At 36.1% G+C, this 19,358-nt stretch overlaps 1 protein-coding gene across 1 annotated transcript; it reads left to right on the top strand.

Annotated features, from left to right (window-relative positions):
* Positions 1-10: 10 nt before the first annotated feature.
* Positions 11-18,515, top strand: DCAF13 (DDB1 and CUL4 associated factor 13). The gene is made up of 11 exons (XM_039328890.1): positions 11-222; positions 985-1,184; positions 2,139-2,246; positions 3,338-3,427; positions 4,344-4,499; positions 5,936-6,013; positions 6,838-6,920; positions 9,683-9,847; positions 15,065-15,200; positions 17,138-17,301; positions 18,294-18,515. The coding sequence occupies exons 1-11, from the start codon at positions 153-155 to the stop codon at positions 18,379-18,381; spliced, it is 1,338 nt and encodes a 445-aa protein (XP_039184824.1). The 5' UTR covers positions 11-152; the 3' UTR covers positions 18,382-18,515.
* Positions 18,516-19,358: the final 843 nt, after the last annotated feature.

Consider the following 19,358-nt stretch of genomic DNA (forward strand, 5'->3'; position numbering starts at 1 on the left):
CCCCCCCCCCCCGAGCCTCGGCCTGCAGTGGTGTCTCAATCCGGAAGTTCTTCTGGGAGTTTCTCCTTTTCCCACGTGGTGCGGCGGAGTGGCCGGTGTGGGAGTCGGGAGGAGAGGTCTTCGGAAGGCGAATTGACTCCCCGGCGCGGAAAATGAGGGTGAAAGGTCTCAGCAGGAACCCCGACCACTACGTGCGCGAAACCAAGCAGGACCTTCAGCGGGGTGAGCGCAGAAAGAGAAGGGGGCGGAGGAGGGTCGCTGCTTTGGAAACCAGCAAGAGCGCCTCACTCCAAGCTCCTAAATGGCTAAGCTTAATCAGAGTTCTAGCAGGGGTTCTCAACCTTGGCAACTTTTAAGACTTGTGGACTTCAACTCCTGGGAATTGAAGTCCACAAGTCATAAAGTTGCCAAGGTTGAGAACCCCTGTAAGGGACCTGTTGCTTCTCGCACTTCTCGCCAGTTCCCGTCAAGCCGAGGAAGATTTCTACTTGGAGAATTAGGAGACTGGATTTAGCCTTCCGACTGAGCCCTGATCTGTTTCTAGGTCCCGACTTTAGATAGTGAGGTGCCATCGATGGAGTTCAATTCTTAGGATTGGATTGGAAAGATGGTGCATGTAAATTGAGAACCAGTTTGGTTGTAGTGCTTAAGGTAACAGGCTACAGAGCGGGAGTTCTGGAGCTGCCTTAGGCACAAAGTAAACTGGGTGACTTTGAGCCAGTCACCTTTTCTCAGCCGTAGAAAGGAAGCAGAGGCAAACCACTTCTGGAAAAGCTTTGCCTACAAAACTTCAGGGACTTATCCAGGCAGTCTCTGAAAATCAGACTCAAAAGAATATTCACGCATTAAAAAATTGAGAAATGGATTGTAAAACTAAAGTGGAAAAAAATATTTTCCAGGACAATCCTGGCTTACTTACAAAATACAAAAAGAGACAATCTTCATTGATGTCAATTTGTTTATGTATTTTTCACTTTATCCTAGTTCCACGAAATTACGATCCTGCATTACATCCATTTGAAATTCCACGGGAATACACAAGGGCACTAAATGCAACTAAATTAGATCGTATATTTGCGAAACCTTTTCTTGCATCATTAGATGGTCATCGGGATGGAGTTAATTGCATAGCTAAACATCCACAGAGCTTGTCTACAGTTCTGTCTGGAGCATGTGATGGAGAGGTAAATATTACGTTTAAGATGACTGAAGCGTATGTTTTCTTAGTGATTGTTAAGTGTAATTATGAAAACTTTTCATGGTTTTGCTAAATGTTTGCAATAATGGTTAATATCAGTAGCTCAGGTTTAGGATGAAGGTGAAGGTTCGTTCTCTGAGCTTGTGGGTTGGTTTCTGAACGTTATAAACAGAAGAACATTGACACTGACATCTCCTAAACTCTGCTGAAGATGTAGCCTAGTAACAAAAGGTTTGGAAAACAATCCACAAGTTTGGGAGAATGAAACTTCACCCTTATTTGCTAAATGTTTTCCTGTGATATGAGCAAGACTGTAGACTTGCTTTAAGACCTTATGGCTACCTCAACAGGTAGGATTCTTTAGCTTACAGCTGCCATGACTTTTGTTCTTGTTTTTTCCACTAATGTTGTTTTTTTTTCTAGAATAGAGAACAGGAAATGTGTGACCTCTAAAAATAATGTCAAATTATAATAAAAGGGATTTGATAGCAATTTTTATTTAGTCTTCTAATCAGCATGGGAAGTGTATAGAGATTAAAGGCAATATTATGTGAACAATTCCCATGTTTTTCTCTGCTTATACCCCAAAAGATGTACAAATGTTTAATTTTGAATTGGATTTGTTTCTATTTCAACCATGGAAATAAGATGTTAACTTTTGGAAAATTATCAAATTTCAGCCTTGGATTTCTGACTTGCAGCAATTCAAAGTCTTATAAAATCTTTGGAAAAACTAAACTGTCAAATGAAAGTCTGTCAATTTAACCATTTAAAAAATTTCCTGATACTCTTCAGCTTTTTTTTATTTTTGTTCAACTCCAAGAATGATAGTTTGCTTCTGTCGTTAAATGCTGGTATATATTTAAATATTACCTATTTCTAGATTTCACATGAAGATATACATTATGAATTATGATAAGCATGTTGTTGATTTTATAAGGTTAGAATCTGGAACTTGATGAAACGTGTATGCATCCGTACATTGCAAGCACATGAGGGCTTTGTAAGAGGAATGTGTACCCGTTTTTGTGGCACCTCTTTCTTCACTGTGAGTATAATATTGGGAATTAAGATGTGATATTTAACGCTTATTGTTGCTTTTTGCTATTTTTTGTGCTGCATTTTGTTTAGCTTATAGTTTATACATTCTAGCACTTTTAGTCTACAATTCTTGTTTTTTATTAATTTTTTGTGATAATGTTTAATTTTCAATATAAACTTTTCTTCCTGGAACTATAAAGCAAATTGTGGCAGAATCTGTTCATTTCTTTGAAATTCCAAAACCAGTAAAGAACAGCTAAATGGCTAGATTTCTCTTTGAAGATAATAGCCGAAGTGGAACAGTAAATGTGATTTAAACAATTAGTAAATTGTGCAACTATTAGTTTTGCTTTGCCCTAACAATTTAGTAATTATATCCTTGTGGCCCTGTGGTATATGCTTCCCTGTAAATAATAGAATTTCTGTTTGGTGGGAATGAGAATTGATTTATGATTATTTTAAAACTATTCCATAAAATACTATATTCATTTGGGGGTTTTTGCATATTAAGTCTTCTGCTTGATTCAGTATATTTTTACATAGAATATATCCTACTTTCTTTAGACCTTTCTGGTAAAAGTAGCTGTCTTGACTCATGGCATTGATACAGTTCACTACACTGCTTCAGTCAGATATTCTTTTCACATTTTTCAGTGAAATGTGCTGAATGGATGTTGCTTATTTTTCTTCAAATTCTGTTTTATAAAAATACCAAAATTATGAAATAAACATGAAATGGAATAAGAGAATATTTCTTCAAGTTGAAAACAAAGTGAAAAAACTGAAAAACTGGCACTGTATTTGCTTGATAAGTTGGATTTCTTGTATATATTCCAAGATTGATATATTCATTTACACAGTGCTTTTAACCTAAAAAGGAAAAGGCTGGCTCTTTTTCTCCTACTAGGCATGTGTTATGCTTTGGATTTAAAGCTGAAAGGATGCATTTCAAATGGGTGTACAGAGCATATATTTGACTTGACTGACTGTGTGCCTGTACCCTTTCCAAAGTTTCTTTTTGGCTTCAGAACTGAAGTTTCAATTGTAGAAATAGCTGCTATTGTAAAAAAGTAATATTTTGTTTTTCCAAATCATTAGGTAGGTGATGATAAAACGGTGAAGCACTGGAAAATGGAGGAGCCAGCTTATGGGGAAGCAGAAGAACCAATAAATACCATTCTTGGAAAGGTACTAATTATTAATTATCTTGTTTTTTTCCTTACATTTGTTTTGCAATGTACAAACTTAAAACCCTGATATTTTTTCTGCAACTGATTTTTCATTCAGCCACTTGTCTGAAATGGTATAGGGTCTCCTGCTTGAGCAAGGGATTGGACTACATGACCTTCCAACTCTATTACTTTGTTCTGTTAAAAATTGGTTTAAAATGCAGTTGTAAACCTTTTTGGAAGTTGGATTAAGAAAAGAGCCATTGTTTAGTTTTGATTTAACTATTAATTGTAGCAGCAGCTATTAAAATAACTGTAGGTGCTCATTTGGGATTTGTTTTTAACTTGCTGTAGATTTGCTGAAAGTATGACCATATTAGCTAAAATCTGAATCTCTCCAGATATTTTGAATTATAGTTACTATAATCTTTTGTTATTAGTCATATTGGTTGAAATTGATGAGCACTGAAGCATGTTGTCTGGAAGGCATAGGTTATGCAAACAAATGAATCATTCTGATATCAGATTCCCTAAAATGCTATAAGTCTGAATTATTTGTACTATACTATATAGGATATTGTATGTAATTTAAAATATTGCAAGGGGGCTTAATATTTATACAGTTAATAAAATTTTTAAAATGTATATAATATTTTAAATGTAAGGAAAGAGGCTATTGTACATGCTTCTTGGATATGGATAGCTTCGACATCTGTAAACTTCTTTCTGTTCTCAAATGAGCCAGTTGCCATTATGTTAGTGAATTTCTTGGATCATAGCTAATTAAAGAAGAAATGGCTTCTGCCATATAGGAACCACTAAAAGAACTATTAACTGATTCTTCATGAAAAGAGTTTCTTTGCTCAGATAGTTAATAATGTCTTTGATTTAAAATCTTTGACTAGTTGGTTCTTTTTGTTTTTTATATTTTCAAGACAGTGTACACTGGAATTGATCATCATTGGAAGAAACCTATATTTGCTACTTGCGGTCATCAAGTTGATATCTGGGATGAACAGAGAACTAGTCCTATATGTTCTTTGACTTGGGGAGTCGATAGCATAAACAGTGTTAAATTCAATCCAATTGAGGTAATAATTTCGTTAGTTTATATATGATGTTAAAATTATTTTCACTAAATAATACTAGCAACATGGATATGGTCATAAACCATATGAAGACACTGGTGTCTGCCACAGGAATTAGAGGTAAACATAAATAAAGCTGAAGGAGAATGTTGGAGCTCAAACATTGATTAGATAAATTAATGTAAATAAAACAGTCCTCAATTGAACAGTTCTTTACGACTCTTTATAGTTATGCTTATTATGTAGCAAGTGTGGCTTTTACATATTTTTTTTAAAAAAATGATGTTTAAGGAAGGATACAGTTTGGTTTTGCAAGAATAAATCAAATAGCTAAGCTGAATTTTAACTTTTGGGAATCATGGATAGCAAACTTTAGTAGGATCAAATGTTAAGGTGCAAATGGATTTTTAAAATGGTGGGAGTAACTTGCTGAACAGCAATAGTAATAGTTTGCAGAAAGAAAAGCAATACAATTAAAATTGAGAAAGGAAGAGATCTATATAAGCTTCATGGCAAGTGTATGCTAAGACAATGCAGGGCAGTGCTTAGCAAAAATAATCTTATGCTTGCTTACTCTGTACTCATTCCGTAGTTCCCAGTGTAGGAATGTGTAGGAGCTACAGTTTTGTTCATGAATAATAAAGTCCTGTAACAATCTGCTCCCATTCATGAGATAGGGGGATAAGTGTGCTGCCACACTGTCCTTTTCATTGCTGTCTACCAGTAAAATGTGAATGTCTGCAACAAGGTAAGGCAATGGGTGTAGCCCCAGCTATTAATTTTAGTTTAAGAGTGACTTAAAAATAATATGTGTGGATAGGAATAGCAATAGCACTTAGACTTACTATATACACCACTTCATAGTGCTTTATAGCCCTCTCTCAGCAATTTACAAATGTCAGCATATCGCCCCAACAATCTGCGTTCTCATTTTACCAACCTCGGAAGGATGGAAGGCTAAGTTAACCTTGAGCTGGTCAGGATCGAACTGCTGGTAGTTGGCAGATTTAGCTTGCAATACTGCATTCTAACCACTGCACCACCACAGATAGAGTTTCATTTGTGAATCTTGCATTTTTCTAGAATCCTGTTTTCATTCGGTGAATATAAGAAAGCCTATTCTTTTTACATAAGAACAATTGAAAAATGGGTGAAAGATTGTTATGGCAGTATGAGTTTCTTCTTGCTCTTTTTTAAGCAACATATATTTTTTAAAGATCAGCTGTTTTGCACACAGGTCTTTGAAAGGTTTACTAATTTAAGAGTATAGATGCTAAATAGGGCATTTACATATTACATCTCTTTTGATTAATAATTTCAGTTACATTTAAGAAATTAATTTCCTAAATAGTGATATTTAAACAGTCATGCAATTATAATCAAATTCTATTTCTATCAACTTCCATATTGGCATACAATTATTAAATAATTATTTTCAGATGAATCTTTTGGGAAGCTGTACTTCAGACAGAAATATTGTGCTATATGATATGAGACAATCAACTGCCCTAAAAAAGGTAATAGATACACTCTTAAAAATGCTCATTTGCAGGGATGTATATGTGCTGAATACTGTTTCATTTTAATATTTGCATTGATTCTGTGCCTGCTAGCCGTACCATTGTGCCACCCATTTACACACCACTGCACACCCTCCTTGATCTTTGCCTCACTTCCCATGTGTACCCCATGCACCCTAACCATCATCACCATACCTCCCTTGCCCTCTCTTTGAGCTTAGTGCACTGTGTGCAATTCATTGCGCTTTCCTCGCATCCTTGTTCTCTCCCTGAGTCTCACTGTATCTCTTTCAGTCCCTTCCCCTCCAGCAGCAGCCAATTGCTGGCTTCCTGCTGGCTTCCACATTTGGAGTTGTGCTTTATAGACCCATCACTCAGAAATTCCAGTCCTAATTGCTATCATAAGTTGAGAACTACCTGTAATTATTGTACTGGACCTTTTTACCTGAGCTTTGTGACGTATCTGGATAAGGTGATTCTTGATGTTTTCACCAACATGATAGTTCGTATAGATTGCACAGATTTTTAACCAGTATGAGCATATTTGCTTAATGTTTGTTTATTTATTTGGTTTCTATCCTGACTTTGGTCAATTCAAGGTGGCATATGTAACTAGTGCTCCTGCCTATTTTCTGCACAATAACAACACTGGTAGTTGGGGTGAGAGAGAACAACTAACCCATAGTGATAATTATTATATATTTTTATAGATACATTTGTATTGTAATTATATAATTTATTTGTAATGTATAGTTTATTGTGATAAACAGTACATGTCTATTGATTGTTTTTCCTACTTTATAATATTTAAATTTTCTCAGATTATTTTGGATATGAGAACAAATACACTTTGCTGGAATCCCATGGAAGCTTTCATTTTCACTGCAGCAAATGAGGATTACAAGTAAGAAATACTGATTTTGCTTGCTCTCAGTTTTGACTGTTTTAGATATTCAGAAAGTGTGTAAGTGTTGATACATTAATAAATACTATTTTTAATTTGTTCCATAATAAATGTTTTCTTGAGGGATTACATTAAAAAGAGAATGCAAGCATAGTACAATCTGATTTATTAGGAAATTATTTCTATTAAAAATGAGATTTTAAATTTTAGCTGGAGTCTGAGGAACTATTTCTAATATTTTGTACTCATTTTTGCTGAATGCAGATACTGGATATTGTTAGCAACAAATTGGTAATTTAAAAAATTGATATAAATTAGAAATGTACATTATAATTACAAATAAAATACTGATCAAGATATTTAATCAGAAGCAGTAAAGGATCAAACATCAATGAAATGGATTTACCAACTCTCCCCAGGTGTATTTCTGAGAATACCTACTTCTAGAGAATCTCAAATTCAGAAAAACTCTACTCAATAATCAGTCATTTTCCAAATAAAAAAGACACTGTATCCTGATCTAGCACTTGGTCTTGGTGGAGGGGAGCAAATGTTAGCTTGCATCTTTAGCTGTCAAATCTTGACTGGTAAGGGATAGTCGCTGTCAATACTTTGAGCCCAGGTTAGGAAATAGAAGCCATAAGAATTTTTGTAACTCCATTTTAATGTTACAGAGCCGAGGTGGCACAGCAGTTAGAGTGCAGTACTGCAGGTCACTTTAGCTGACTGTGTTCAGCAGGTCAGCGGCTCAAATCTCACCGGCTCAAGGTTGACTCAGCCTTCCATCCTTCCGGGGTAGGTAAAATGAGGACCTAGATTGTTGGGGGCAATGTAAATATATATATACATTGCTTACTGGTGTACACCGCTTAGAGAGTGCTTGCACTTAAAGCGGTATATAAGTCTCATAAATAAATAAATTAATGTTACAGATATAATAACAATCTTGAATCTTTTCCCCCTCCTATTTATGCCAAGGAAAATTAAAGTGGGACAGTCTCAATCTCTTGGATTTACCAACTAAGCTGAGGATTTTCTAATGCCTGCTATTCACCTTCTTCAAGGCTATCTTCATACTCCTCTATAGTCATTGGCCTCAGTTGCAAACCCACTTGATTAGTCCATTGTGATCAACAAAGTAATCCATTAAAACTGTATCAGATTCAAAAGTTAAAAACAACAGTTTAAACTGAGTTTAGAAATAGTCTATGACACAATATTGGTGCAGCAGGATTACATTAGTATCTGAATTGTCACATTCTGTATCAATTAAAAGTTTTGAACACTATAAGTAGCCGTCGACTATTCAAAGTTACGGTAGTGCTGAATGAACGGTGGTTATGTATAGTTCTTATAGTTCTGGCCATCCCAGCAGCCTCATAATACATGATCATGATCTGGGTGTTTGCAATCTGTTTGCACTTATGACCAGTTGCAAAGCATCTCCCAATTGTGGGATCGCCATTTACAATTGTCTCTGCCTGTCTCCCCAGAACGTCAGTGGGGAAGCTAGCAGGGAAGCTTGCAAATTGCTAGTGTAAGTCTCTCCCATCTGCAAACCCCGCAGATACTCTGTGTTGGTGCTAAATTGGCACTTGCACATTCCTCTGTGCCCTCCCCAACCCTCACTTTGCCTCCTCTGCCTTTTGTGTGCCCTCCCTGACCCAAGTAGTGCCTATTGCACATCCTCCCGACTCATCCAGTGCCTCTTGTGCATCCCCCCACCCACTCTCCCTCACCCATCCGGTGCCTCTTCTACACCCTCTCTGATCTTTGCACACCTTTCCCAACCAGTGCTGTGCTTGTTGCACATTGAGAATTATCTGTATTCAGAAACAATCCATATATAACATTTCACATGTCACAATGCCTTAGATATTTAAGTATCTGAGTTAATCACTCTGTTTTATATTCTAAGTTCTCTGCTGTAATGAACTCTATTTTTTTTCTAAATTGGCTATATATCAGGATTCAGCATAAGCTGAAAACTCAGTTGTCTCTGGGAAAGAGAATTGTGTCTTTTTATTTAAGTAGGAAGGCTCAAATTCACTTCAAGTTGAGTTACTTCATAGGCATATTTCAATGTAAATTTCTTGCCAACAAATGATTTATCACTGTCTTCTTCCAGAATGCTTTTTCATCTTTTCAATATAATTTTGGGATTTCCTAGAACAGGAAACTACAAGGAAATCGCTAACTAGATCCAGCCATGGTTAGCTTTTTGAGGTCAACCATAAACAGCTGAGTGCGCCACTTCACTGGGTTCTATTCAAGCAGAATATGAGAAATGGCAATAAAGTTTTCTTTTCTAATTTCAAAATAAGTGGTCCTCTGTCAAAGCAGGAATAATTTCTTCTATGCCTAATGTTTACTTGAATGTCAGTGACGGCTTAAATATATTATTTCTGAACAAATTCAGGAGTTAGCCCAAAACCTAGCAGAATAGTTGAATTTAAGACAGTTTAATTTTTGATTGTTATTCTGCTCACTTACTTTTAATATGGAAGTGGTAGTATTCTCAGCTTCCAAGATCATTAATCAGTCCTAAATCAAGAACATTTTCATGATAATTTAGATATATTCTCCCAAACAGATTTCAGCCATTTTTGTAAAAAATATTTTTTGATGAGGACTAGAGGCACTGTTCTAATAAGTGTCTGATATCCATAGGCACCGGGTGGTAAACCTCTACTTTACTACAACATTTGAGCAATCAATTATAAAGTAGTTAGAAGTAATACTTTTAGTTTTTCTTCTTGCAGCTTATATACTTTTGATATGCGGTTCCTTGGCAAGGCTTTAATGGTTCATATGGACCATGTGTCTGCAGTCCTGGATGTAGATTATTCCCCTACAGGAAAAGAATTTGTGTCGGCCAGCTTTGATAAATCTATTCGCATTTTTCCTGCAGACAAAGGTCATAGCAGGTCAGTAAATCTTTTGTAATAATTAACTTCTGAAGTTCCTCCTTTGCCACTAATCTTAAATCTCTCAATTTGTTTTTAATATATTGAATCTCTTGTAAAGATATTGTTCCATTAAGCTTGTGAAATTTTTACTGGTGCATTTTAATGTTTTGTTCTGCTATTCACTGATACAGTTATAAAAATGGCCAGGCTAAAATGTTTTGGGGTTCAAAAATCTTCTGATTTGTTCCATGTGTCTAATATAGAGTGCATTTGCTTAGGACAGAATCTAACAATGGAGATGAATATGTATTTACTCAGCATTTTTTGATTTTTTTTTCCAGCATGATTCCAACTGTGCCATATAAATTGCCAGTCAAGAAAGTTAAGCTATTGTTAAGTGCAATTTAACTATTGCTAAGTGGAAGGATTTAGATGCTGATTGCTGAAATGGGCACTAAGATCAATTTCATCTCTGGATGAAATAGAAAATATGGTTTGCTTATTGAAAAGTCTACATGCTGATGGATCAGCAGAATAGTTTGTGTAAAATTGTAATGGATGTGGAGATTGAATACAGATTTCTCAACAAGACTTTCAAGCTGTCATCTGTAGTTTTGCATGCTTTTGTAGTTCGTGCTGTTGGCATGATTGCTGCAGCTGTGATACTGGTTTTATGATATATGTGCTTAGGGCACAGGAAACCTCATAAAGAAGATTTAAATTTGTAGTGTGATTTTGCATTAATATTTTAAAATAGTTTATATCAGCTGGCTTCTAGTACCTAGATCAGAAACAACTAAACAAAAATTGGAAGCAGTTACACTAATTTCTTTCTTAAAATGTTTTGAGATGTCTTTTATAGTTAATTTCAGCCTGGGAACAAGTAGAGCTTCTAAAGAATTCTTCAATATGCTTATATCCATACTCTCTCTTGATAAAGAGTTTCTTGAAAATTTTCAAGGCTTTACTCTCTTTTTGACAATATCCCTTCAAAAGCTTTGGGTCTCATAAATATGCATCACTCTATACATAGCAAAAGCATGTTAAATTTATGGACTTAATTATATAGTTTTTATCACAGTGCTCTTGGCCCAGATGCCAGGGCTTATTTTATGTTCCTAATTAAACTCTGAATGTGAAACTTTAGAAGTCAGAAGAAACAAGACATACTTTGTTTATTAATTTTATTAAGAACTTTTGGTAAATGAGCCAGATGTTTGAGTGATTAAATGAAAGAGTCAGCTTATTCATCCATATGATATTCTATTACAGGTGTCCTCTAAGAGTAATTTGTTTTCAAAACCCGTTACAAGAACAAAATGTTTTTTTAAGTTGCTTCTGCTAGATCAGTTCCAACAATTTTTAAAAATTTCTTATAACACTTACATGGCTGCCTATCTTAAAGTCTGGATGGCTCACAATATATAACAACTGTAAAAAAAAAAGTAAAACAAAACAAAACAAAAAAAACCCTGACACCATAACTAAATTTTCTGAAGCAGCCCCATAGTATGTGCATCCCATGCCAAGTGCACTCTATTTGAATGCTTAGGGGAAAGTGCTTTTTGCATAGGGCAGGGGCTGCCATGGAAAATGCACTCTTTCTGAGTCCTGTAAGATGGCAGCATTTAAAGGAAGGGACCTGGAATGTAGCTACCCTACCTGAAATGATAGGATGGGCTTATGTCCTCAGGGAGAGCTGGTCTTGCAAATAACCTGGTTCCATGCCATAAAGAAGTAGTTCCCACTTAATGACCCTAATCAGGACTGGCAACTGTGTCACTAGGCATTGTGGCTGTGAAGTGAAATGTCACATGACTGCTTTGCTTAGCAGTGTCAGTTCTAGCAATCCCAGTTTCTATTATTGAGCGAATTCCACATGATTGTTAGATGACAACTCACCTGGATCCAAGCTACTCTTGGAAGAAAGTAAGGAACTATCTCATTTCAACTCCTCTCCATCTACCTATCTCCCCCCCTCCTGCCCTTTAGACTGTCTGCCTACCTTCCATTGCCAGCTGCCCCTCTTGCCTGCCCCTACACCATGGGCCACCAGAAACTGGGGTCTTTTTTTGTGCCATTGTAGCTTCTTTTAGACCAGTCTTCTTTTGCTGACCAAGGCCTTCTTTCATAAGCCAGTAAGGTCCTCCTGTTACACTGGGTTTTTTGTACAGCAAGTGAGTCCTTTCATGAAAAGAGGCCCCAGCCTATATTGGTGCATAGTGTGGCACATACCTGTCCACAGCTCTTACCCACTGACCTGTGGGAGATTTCCATGGTGCCTCCCCCATGCATGATGAACCCCCTGAGGGGAGGTAGGCAAATGATGATGAAAATCAACTGGGGATTTGGTGGCAGAGATTTGGTGGCAGAGGGCTACCTGTAGGGCTTTAAATGTAATAACCAGTAGCTGGATGGAAACCAGAACCAATATAGGGGTGCAACGTGGCAAACCTAGGCATGTCCAGCATGTCCAGCTGCCGCATCCCAGACCAATGGTAGCTTCTGGATGGTCTTCTATGGCAGCCCCATTTAGTAATTACAGTAATCCAAATGGGAAGTGACCAAATGAGCCGAGGTGGCACAGCAGTTAGAGTGCAGTACTGCAGGCCACTTTAGCTGACTGTGTTCAGCAGGTCAGCGGTTCAAATCTCACCGGCTCAAGGTTGACTCAGCCTTCCATCCTTCCGGGGTAGGTAAAATGAGGACCCAGATTGTTGGGGGCAATGTAAATATATATATATATATATATATATATATATATATATATATATATATATATATATGTTTTCTGAGGTTTTCGCGGGTATTTGTATGTAGGTCTTTGGTTGTTCGGGTTTTCTCCCATGTAAAATTGGAAGTGTCTTGGCGACGTTTCGACGAAGTCCCATTCGTCATCTTCAGGCTGGTGCTTTCAGCTTCGTGCCTCGAGCAGCAATGTGTGGTCTTAGATGGACACACCATCTACCAGAAGAAAACACACACAAACCGCTATCTGCACGCTCTCTCACACCACCACCCAGCACAGATCAACTCTGTAGCCAAGACACTCATCTCCAGAACAAAACGCTTAGCTGACGAACAACACCTAAAGCCCGAACTACACACTCTCACCAATGTACTAACATCCAATGGATTCCATAGAAATAAGATTACAAACCTAATCCAAAAAGAAACCCCCACTAAAATCCAAGACAAAGAACAAGAAAACGGCAAAGCCATCCTCCCATACATAAAAGGCATCACAGACAGAATCAGTAAGATCCTCCATAAACACAACATCAAAACAGCATTCTGCACAAACAGAAAAATATCCACCATCCTTAGAAACCCCAAAGATAAAATTGAATTAGAAAATCAAGGAGTATACGAAATCCCATGCACCACTTGTCCCACCACATACATCGGACAAACCAACAGAAGAATAAGTGCACGCATTGAAGAACATAAGAACTCAGTCAAAAAAGAGGAACCAACATCTTCCCTGGTCCAACACCTTAAAGCCACAGGACATGAAATTGACTTTAAAAATACCAGAACCATTGCCAAAAGTGAACATTTTAATAACAGAATAATCAGAGAAGCCATCGAGATAGAAAAACGCCCACACAGCATGAACAAGCGAGATGATACCTCCCGCCTACCAGCCATTTGGAAACCCGCCCTCATTGACAAACGACTCCCTAACACAAAAAATGATACCAGACCCACACTCACAAAAACCACACAGGAGGTCACCACCAAACATCCACGCAAAAAACAAACCCAAAGCCACACTGACTATGAGGCACGACCACAAACCAGAAGCCAGACCACAGCTGCATCATTAGCCACTTTAAACCCCCCAATCCATACATGAAGCAAACTGACACCCTCCATGAAGAGGAAGCACGACCACGAACGCGAAGCCAAAAAATAGCAAGGCAGCCCAAAATCTTAAACCCCTCTGCAACTCAGACTAACCTGAGCACAACCAAACAGAACACTCCCCCAGCCAATCAGAGCACAGCCAACCCCCCAGCCAATCAGAGCACAGCCAACCCCCCAGCCAATCAGAGCACAGCCAAGCCCCTAACCAATCAGAACACACCTCCACCCAATCAGAACACAGCCAAGCTCCCACCCAATCAGTTCATACCCCCACTGGCAGTTAAAAGGAAGAAACAGCTAAGACCACACATTGCTGCTCGAGGCACGAAGCTGAAAGCACCAGCCTGAAGATGACGAATGGGACTTCGTCGAAACGTCGCCAAGACACTTCCAATTTTACGCGGGAGAAAACCCGAACAACCAAAGACCTACATATATATATATATATATATATATATATATATATATATATATATATATATATATATACATACATACACACACACATTGCTTACTGGTGTACACCGCTTAGAGAGTGCTTGCACTTAAAGCGGTATATAAGTCTCATAAATAAATAAATAAATAAATAAATAAATAAATAAATAGGAAGTTTGTGAATGATCATGAAAATTCCTGGCCTAAAATCCATAAGGAATTCCAAACTTGGGACATTAAAATTGCATAAGGCCATGAGAAAATTGGATATTAACTTCTTACTTGAGGAAGTAATGACTATTATAAAATATATCATTTGTTTAATATTAGACTGGTTTTAAGAGGGCGTCCTTGAAGTGACGCTTTTAATGGAAGTATATATAAAAATTGAAAATGTCACGGAATGATTATGCTCATACTCAACATAGTTGTCATAATCAATATAATTGATTATTTTCACAGAAGCCAAAACAAAAACTGAAATATAAGGCAAATAGAGTTCAAAAATAGCTGCTCTTTTGAATCCTCACTGCTCTGCTTTCTATTAAAATCAGACCCTTTTCATTGAAAAAAAGATGGTTAATTTCTCAATCTCTAATTTTCTCTAAAATTATTTTATTCTATTTCAAACAAAATAATAAATTAATGCCAACTCACCTCTTCATATCTATTATTTTGACTTTTTAACTTCCAGGTATTTGCCTGATTAAGATCAGTATAATCAGATAATTTTTTAGAAATGTTAGGGTTGCATAGCTCTTAGGATAAATCTGTGAAAGGTGCTTGGTAGTACAAATATAGCATCTTTTCTATGCTACTTTTATGCTCCTGCACCCTTCTAAGCTGAATCCAAAAAGCTGCACAATTCTGTAAAAATACCATAAAATATTTCTAATTAAAATGAAAGCAAACTATCTTTTCTATTCTTAGAGAGGTCTATCATACAAAGAGAATGCAACATGTCATCACTGTCAAATGGACATCAGACAATAAGTACATTTTGTGTGGCTCTGATGAAATGAACATTCGTTTGTGGAAAGCAAATGCTTCTGAAAAGCTGGGTGTGGTAAGTAACTGCAAATTCATTGTTAGATTTAAAGCAGATTTATTCCTTTTAGACATCAAAAAGCACTAGGTTGTTAACTTTAAATTTTGGTAATAACTATAATTCATTGTAATTATTTTGTCTTAAACAAGAGAGTCTGTTTGGGCTAGCAGGTAAAGCACCAGGCTAGAAACCGTAAGATTGCAAGTTTTAGTCCCACTTTAGGAATGAAAGTCAGCTAAGTGACTTTGGTCAATCATAGTTTGCTGTGGAATTCCATCTCATCTAAGAATCTGCCAGTGCTGTGTGTTTGCTGCTATTTTACGATAGTTGGGGCATTGTAGTGTTCTGATTTTTTTTAGGTAGAAGATCTTAAGGGTATGGAGAAATAAAAGCAGTTGATTGCCTTCTTGATCTTTGCCTTTCTTGGCTGATCAAATAGCAAGTCTGGAATTGGCTTGATTAAGCAGAGGGATCTGTACATCCTTGAGCATGGAACATGTTCCTATGTTCTTAAAAGAGGCGGTCATAAAGTTAAGAGACCTCCCTTGATCCAGTAAAGCTTTGTAATATAGACCCAATTCATATATTTCATTTTTAGACAAAATGTTTAAAAGACAATCACAAACTGACCTCCTAGCTCCATGTGCACATGGATGAAACTGATTTCCTGGTTATTTCAGTAAAGATTTTGACCAAAGTATGGTAGTCCTCACTATGATTGTTGACCTCAGAAAAGGTGATTTATGCTACGTCTTTGAAATTGTGACTATTACAACACTCCAATTATCACATGATCACAATTTGGATACTTGGCACTTGGCTTAGATTTACAATGCTTACAGCATCCTGCTGTCATAAGACCATAAAGTACCCTTCCTAAGGCTGTCAATAACTTTGAATAGTTGTTATATAACTGGTCATATGTCAGAGATTACCTGTATACATAATCTGTTGAATTTTGGAGACTTGTATGACATCTTAATTTATTATCTTTATAAATTGCCTAGAATTTTATCATGTTGGCAGCATATTAATAATGGAAATAAATAAAAGCTGCTGTAAAATGTTGCAATATGAAGCGCTACTACTGCTGATTCCTAGTGATTTAAAACAGGGTTGTCTGGGCTTACAAATTTGGTCATTCTAAGAGTTCATTCTGACTCATCTACATTGTTCATTTCATAATTAGAGTGCGCAATATCAAGCCAGAAGTGCTGTGAATATTTTTAAAAAGGCTCATTCCTTTGAAAGAAATAGGGTTGTGTCAGCTACCATTTTAATGTAATTGCCTTTAATTAAAATGAAAACCTTTTAATTTGGATTGTATTGACATTTTGCACAATAGGGATGATTGAAATGTACTGCTGACTAAGCAAAATAAATGAAATACGATGGGTGGTGGAAAATACCTCCTACAGCTAATAAAATTAATGTTTAGTCTGTCTCTCTATATGAGCAGTTTTTGAAAAAGAAATATTTCTTCTACTTGAGAGCTAGTTTAAATCTAGTTGGATTTTGAGGTATATTCTGCACCATTCTGATGATCAAAGTAGAACTTTTCTCATTTAACATAGTTAAATCATCAGGGATTTAGCAATCAGGCTAAGCAGAATACAATAAATTGCCTTTTAATTGAATTTATTGGAGATGTATAACTATAGAGATTTTCAGTTAAAATCAATTTCTTTGGTTTCTGTATAAATTTAGATCTAATCTTCCTCCCTCCCTCCCTCCCTCCCTCCCTCCCTCCCTCCCTCCCATTAGTGTCCAATATAAGATTTATTTGCCAGATATTACTTTGTGCTATTATTTGGGATCTTGCAGTTCCATGACTTGCCCCATATATAGAAGGTGACAAGATTTCATGAAATGTTGCACACTCATAAATCTGTTCTGGTATTGTGGAATTCATCATTGTTAAATATATGTTTTAAGATTGTGATTTTTTTTCCTAGCTTGCTCCTCGAGAAAGAGCTGCTATTAACTATAATCAGAAACTGAAAGAAAAATTCCAGCATCATCCCCAAATCAGACGTATAAATCGCCATCGTCACTTACCAAAGATGATCTATAGTCAAGCCAAAGAGCTACGCATTATGAAAGAAGCTCGTCGGCGAAAGTATGTTTTATTTAATTTTTTAAAATTAAATGTATTCTAGTATTCTTTCCATTTGTCTATTTACTTTTGAATAGACTGGAACTCTCTAGACAGACTTTGGAGTTTTTTCCAGCTGATTATAAGACTAATCTGACAGTAACATGTTTTGATTTATTAGATGTGTTTCTAAAGTACAAGACATTGGATTGGACAATACATTGTTTCCTTTCCAAGCTTAATTCTATAATAACATGTATTTGCTGAAACAGTTAGTTGAAGTATCTAAGTCAATAGGATAGAAATAATTAGCTTGGCCATGTTGAGGGAATTAGAAGGGGATGACAATGGATAATGAAGGTGAATAAGATCAGAGTCATTACTGGAATGCCCTGGAAGAACTACAGGTTATTACTAGAGACAGATTGAGATGGTCAGCACTTGACCATGTAGTCATCAGAATGGAAATCTGATTTGATGGCAGCTATGTAAGTATCTAATGGCTAACTTAGTCTTCAAATAGTGCTTCTGTTTTTTCTTTAGACTTTGCAATAAGATTCATCCTATTAATTAAATTGAGGTGGGAAGAACAGAAAAAAGGAGAAAGCACTCCTTGAGCTCTTATTCTGATACAGCAGAAATTACTGCTGTTCAGGTAGCAGCAGATGCCATGCCATCTTTTTTAAAAACCTGAATAGGATTCATCTATTAATTTAATCATCTTTTGTACAAATGGGAGATGATGTTACTTTTGAACAAGGTCTATATTAGCCAAGTGCACAGCATATACAGAAGAACATTGACTATCTATTCCAAATTTTATTTTTAATTGAATCTGCCCTGAAAAAGAGTGTCTCAATATTTCTTTCTTTTCAGAATCATAATCCAATACCTAATATGTTAATTGTATTCCAAATATAATCCTACATTCTGATATATGAATATTGGTTATGTAGTAGTAACTTTATTTTCTAAGCAATGAAATATATAAAATATATTTTAATGTCTCTTTCTAGGGAACTGAACCGTCGTAAACACAGCAAGCCTGGATCTATACCACTTGTGTCAGAAAAGGAGAAACACATTATGGCTGTAGTAAAATAATCATATATAAAATTACTAGGGGTGCTAAATTCATATGGACGTGATTTATATGTGAGATACATTTCTTTGTTACAAGATATAATGCAAAACTGCTTTTTGATATTATGAAAACAATAAATTGAGACTGTAGTTGCTATAGTGTGGCTAATTGGGGTATTTTGACAGTATTTATTTTGCTGCATGGCTTGTAAAGAGCGAAAGTATCTTGAAAAGTACACGGAAATACTGCATACTAAAGGATATGGAACTAACTCAGAATATTGCAATATGTTTTCCAAAATGTTAAGTTGTAGTGTCTTAAAAGGATGTGAAACAAAGTATTCTTAGATTGGCAAACCTGCCTCCCAAATATTTGGGCACCATTTAATAAAGACAAACTGCATAAAACCCCTTTTCCATAGTAAACTACATGTCCTGATTCAGCCTATCAAATAGTATAGAGATAATCCTCAACTTATGACCACAACTGAGCCCAAAATTTATGTTGCTAAGCAAGACAGTTGTTAAGTGAATTTTGTCACATTTCACATTCTTGTCACAGTTGTTAAATGAATCACTGCAACGATTAAGTCAGTAACATGGTTGTTAAATGAATCTGGCTTCCTCATTGACTTGCTTGTCAGAAAGTTATAAAAGATTATACATTTTACCCCAGGATACTGCAACTGTCATAAATACATGCCAGTTGCCAAACATCCAAAATTTGATCATGTGACTGTGGGCATGCTGCAATGGTCATATTTGTGAAAAACATAAGTCACTCTTTTCAGTGCCATTGTAACTTTGAACAGTCACTAAACAAATGGTTGTAAGTTGAGGACTATCTGTATTTTTATTTTCTATGTGTGTTAATAAAATTGTTGAATAGAAATATACAGCTGCCTATATGTAAAATGTGAAATAATTATTAACATTTTGAATGTGATTACTGCCAATATTTTATATTAACTGTTGATCCATATAGTTTGTTTATAGCA

The sequence above is a fragment of the Crotalus tigris genome, unplaced genomic scaffold, assembly GCF_016545835.1.
Source record: "Crotalus tigris isolate CLP2741 ecotype Arizona unplaced genomic scaffold, ASM1654583v1 scf7180000024384.25900115:4084858, whole genome shotgun sequence".
In the NCBI taxonomy this organism is placed as follows: Eukaryota; Metazoa; Chordata; class Lepidosauria; order Squamata; family Viperidae; genus Crotalus; species Crotalus tigris.